At 53.1% G+C, this 3252-nt stretch overlaps 1 protein-coding gene across 1 annotated transcript; it reads left to right on the top strand.

Moving 5' to 3' along the window:
* Positions 1–848: 848 nt before the first annotated feature.
* On the top strand, positions 849–2873 carry LOC125520865 (putative acetyltransferase At3g50280). Its single transcript, XM_048685908.2, has one exon. The coding sequence runs from the start codon at positions 913–915 to the stop codon at positions 2305–2307; it is 1395 nt and encodes a 464-aa protein (XP_048541865.2). The 5' UTR covers positions 849–912; the 3' UTR covers positions 2308–2873.
* Positions 2874–3252: the final 379 nt, after the last annotated feature.

Below are 3252 nucleotides of genomic sequence, written 5' to 3' on the forward strand. Positions count from 1 at the left end.
TGTTTTGGAAACTTGGTCTTTCTTCGGGATGAAAACCCAAAATCTTCGAGCGGGCGACGACAATGCTTATGCATTGTTTTCTTCTTGAAGGCATTGGTTTTGGAGAGCCTAGTATGTAGTACGGGTGTTGTATTTGGTGGTGGTTAGAGTGCTTCTGTTGCGAGTGGTTGTACACCGCGACGGGGCTTTGTTTTTCTTCATTTCTCTCTTTTTTATTTTGTTCTTGGTTGTTTACATCCTGGATGTCTTCGAACATCTTATTGGTGTAGAGGATGGGTGTATATGGTATCCTCACAATATTAATATATCCCCCTATTGAAGAAGATGCTCTTAGATGCCCAACGAGGCAGGGGATAGAGGCGTCTCCGACGCGAAAAACAAAACATCCTCAAATGTTCGGCCCGAACACATTTAGCCCTCTAAGGGGATCATCAAATCAGTCTCAATGTTCGAATCCCCACAACACATAAACAATTTTTTTTTGCCAAGATGTTCGGCCGGTCTACTGTGAGTTGGAGCACGTGTACCCACGGCGCACACCTTCTACTCATCTATTTTCCATCTCGGCCTGCATGACTCTAGTCATAGCCTATGGTCTAAATTTGAGAAACATGGTTGGATGATCGGCACCCGGCCAAATATTGGTAGAACATTTGCGGGTGAAAATTCGGTGATCAGTGTTGAAGATGTCATGAGAACGGTTCACATAGAGCATATGTCCTAATTTCTTCGACTTAAAATAAGAGTCTCAATCTTAGTATAACTTTACTTTAAAAATGTTTTTATATTATAAAAGGGAGGTAGTAGCTTTATGATTCGAGTATTTCCATATGACTACCGGACAAGAAAGCATGTTGAATGGTCCGAGTGGGTGTCGCATCAGCAGATCCAATCCAGTGAACGAGCATAGACATGGAAGAAGCAGGAGGCGCCGCTGGCGCCGTCCGGGCCGTGTCCCGGCGACTGGTCCGGCCGTCGATCGGCGACGCGCCGCCGCCGGAGGACATCCACCTCACGCCGTGGGACGTCCGCTTGATCAGCGTCGATTACATCCAGAAGGGCCTCCTCCTGCCCGCGCCTCCCGCCGGCGGCGACCGCCTCGTCGGCACCCTCGCGTCGTCCCTGGCGCGCGCCCTGGGCAGGTACTACCACTTGGCCGGCCGTCTCGCCGTCGAGGAGCGGGGCGACGGGACAGTCGACGTCAGGCTGCGCTGCACCGGGGAGGGCGCCGAGCTCGTCCACGCGACGGCGCCCGGCGTCGCCGTCGCGGACATTGCCGGCTCGGTGTACACCCCGTCATCGGTGGTCCGGGCCTTGTTCCCGTTGAACGGGGTGCTTGGCGCGGACGCGGCCGTCGATTCGCTCCCCGTGCTGTCGGCGCAGGTCACCGAGCTCGCCGACGGCGTGTTCGTCGGCGTGTCGTTGAACCACTCCGTCGGCGACGGCTTTGTCTTTTGGGAGTTCTTGAACGCTTGGTCGGAGATCAACCGGGGAGGAGGAGCAACCAGCGACCTAAGAGCGATCTCCGCGCGGGTGCACCGGAGGTGGTTCACTGATGCCAGCCCCGTGCCGATCCCCCTGCCTTTCAGCAAGCTGCAGCACGTCGTTCGGCGATTTGATCCCCCGATTATGCAAGAGTGTTTCTTCACCTTCTCCGCCGCGAGCGTCAAGGAGCTCAAGGCGAGGGCGAACGACGAGATGGCCGGCACGGCCACCGCCACCATCTCCTCTCTCCAGGCCCTGCTCGCGCACCTGTGGCGAGCGGTCTCCCGAGCGCGGCGCCTCCCGCCGGGGAAGGAGACGTCCTACAGCCTGGCCGTCGGATGCCGAGGGCGCCTGAGCGGCATACCGCCGGGATACATGGGCAACGCGCTAGTGCCCGGCACGGCGAGCTGCACCGTCGGCGAGATTCTGGGCAGGGGGCTAGGCTGGACGGCGTGGCAGCTGAACCGCGCCGTGGCGTCGTTCGACGAGGAGTCCGTGAGGGAGTGGCTGGAGAGCTGGACCAGGGAGCCGCAGTTCCGGTACTTTGGGAGCCTTATGTCCGGAGGCGCGGCGCTGATCACCGGGAGCTCGCCGCGGTTCGACGTGTTCGGGAACGACTTTGGGTGGGGGAAGCCGGCCGCCGTGCGTAGCGGCCGCGAGGGCAAGATTGATGGGAAGGCGACGGTGTACGAAGGGCCGGATCGGGGAGGGAGCATGTCCCTAGAGGTGTGCATCGCGCCTGACGCGATGGAGAGGCTCGTCGCCGACGAGGAGTTCATGGACGCCGTCACGATGTTGCCGGCCCAACATCAACATGGGTGATCAAATTCTTGCTACTCTTATGGGCCATTTTCCAAATGCATCATCGATCATCTCCGGTCTCGTCGTTCAACAATCTCGCTCTAATCATGGAAAATTGGAAGCAAAACTGTGAAATTTTAGAAAATGTTATACGGAACCGTGGTTCAGCCGAACCTATAGTCGACACCATTGATCTCTGAACACTTTTCATAAGAATCCGTGCATGATTGATTAAAAAATACATGATGGGAGCTGTTTGCATGTTAAACAATGCATGACGCGGATCCACATGTAGCAGGATGAACGACGTCGACCATAGGTTCGGCTGAACCATAATCCAGAATCACGCCTCTCTGAAATTTTTTGTTTGATCCAGACAGAAGCAAGTGCTCGCAGCGAGGTTATTGCAAGAATAAGAGCTGTTATTAGTTTGAGTTTTCTTCTTTATGGATCATTGCAATGACCTATACATGCATGTTGTCGGAAGAAACGAATGTTGTGCTCCTAGTTCAACTTCAGTAACGGGTTAGGACCTAGGAGTGCATTGTGTATAAGTGAATAGGAAAGCTAATTTTGCAAAAAAATGTTGATCAAATCAGTAACTGGCGTGAATGTCTATTCGAACATGAAAATTGTTGATCGGATCAGATGTTGTTGCTCGCAAAGGGTTTGGCTAAGTGGTTAACTATGTCTTGTGAAACGTTTGAAAGAACAACGTGTTTGGTTGACGGTAATTAGAGTTAGGGAATGTGAATTGAAGGGGTATGAGACTTTAAACCTATTGTTTGGTCAGGGGGATTGGGAATTCATAAGGGAATAGTCATGGCCTTATGAGGCTTGAGACTCCAACTCCCACCGTTTTATTAACAGGGAACGGGGTAAGAGTTGGAAGAGAATTGTTTTAGTGAGTCAATCTTAACCCTTCATCATAACTTACATTAACTTTCCTTTTCTAGTTCCGCATCA

This window comes from Triticum urartu, chromosome 1A, assembly GCF_056163025.1.
Source record: "Triticum urartu cultivar PI428250 chromosome 1A, HENAU_Tu73, whole genome shotgun sequence".
Taxonomy (NCBI): Eukaryota; Viridiplantae; Streptophyta; class Magnoliopsida; order Poales; family Poaceae; genus Triticum; species Triticum urartu.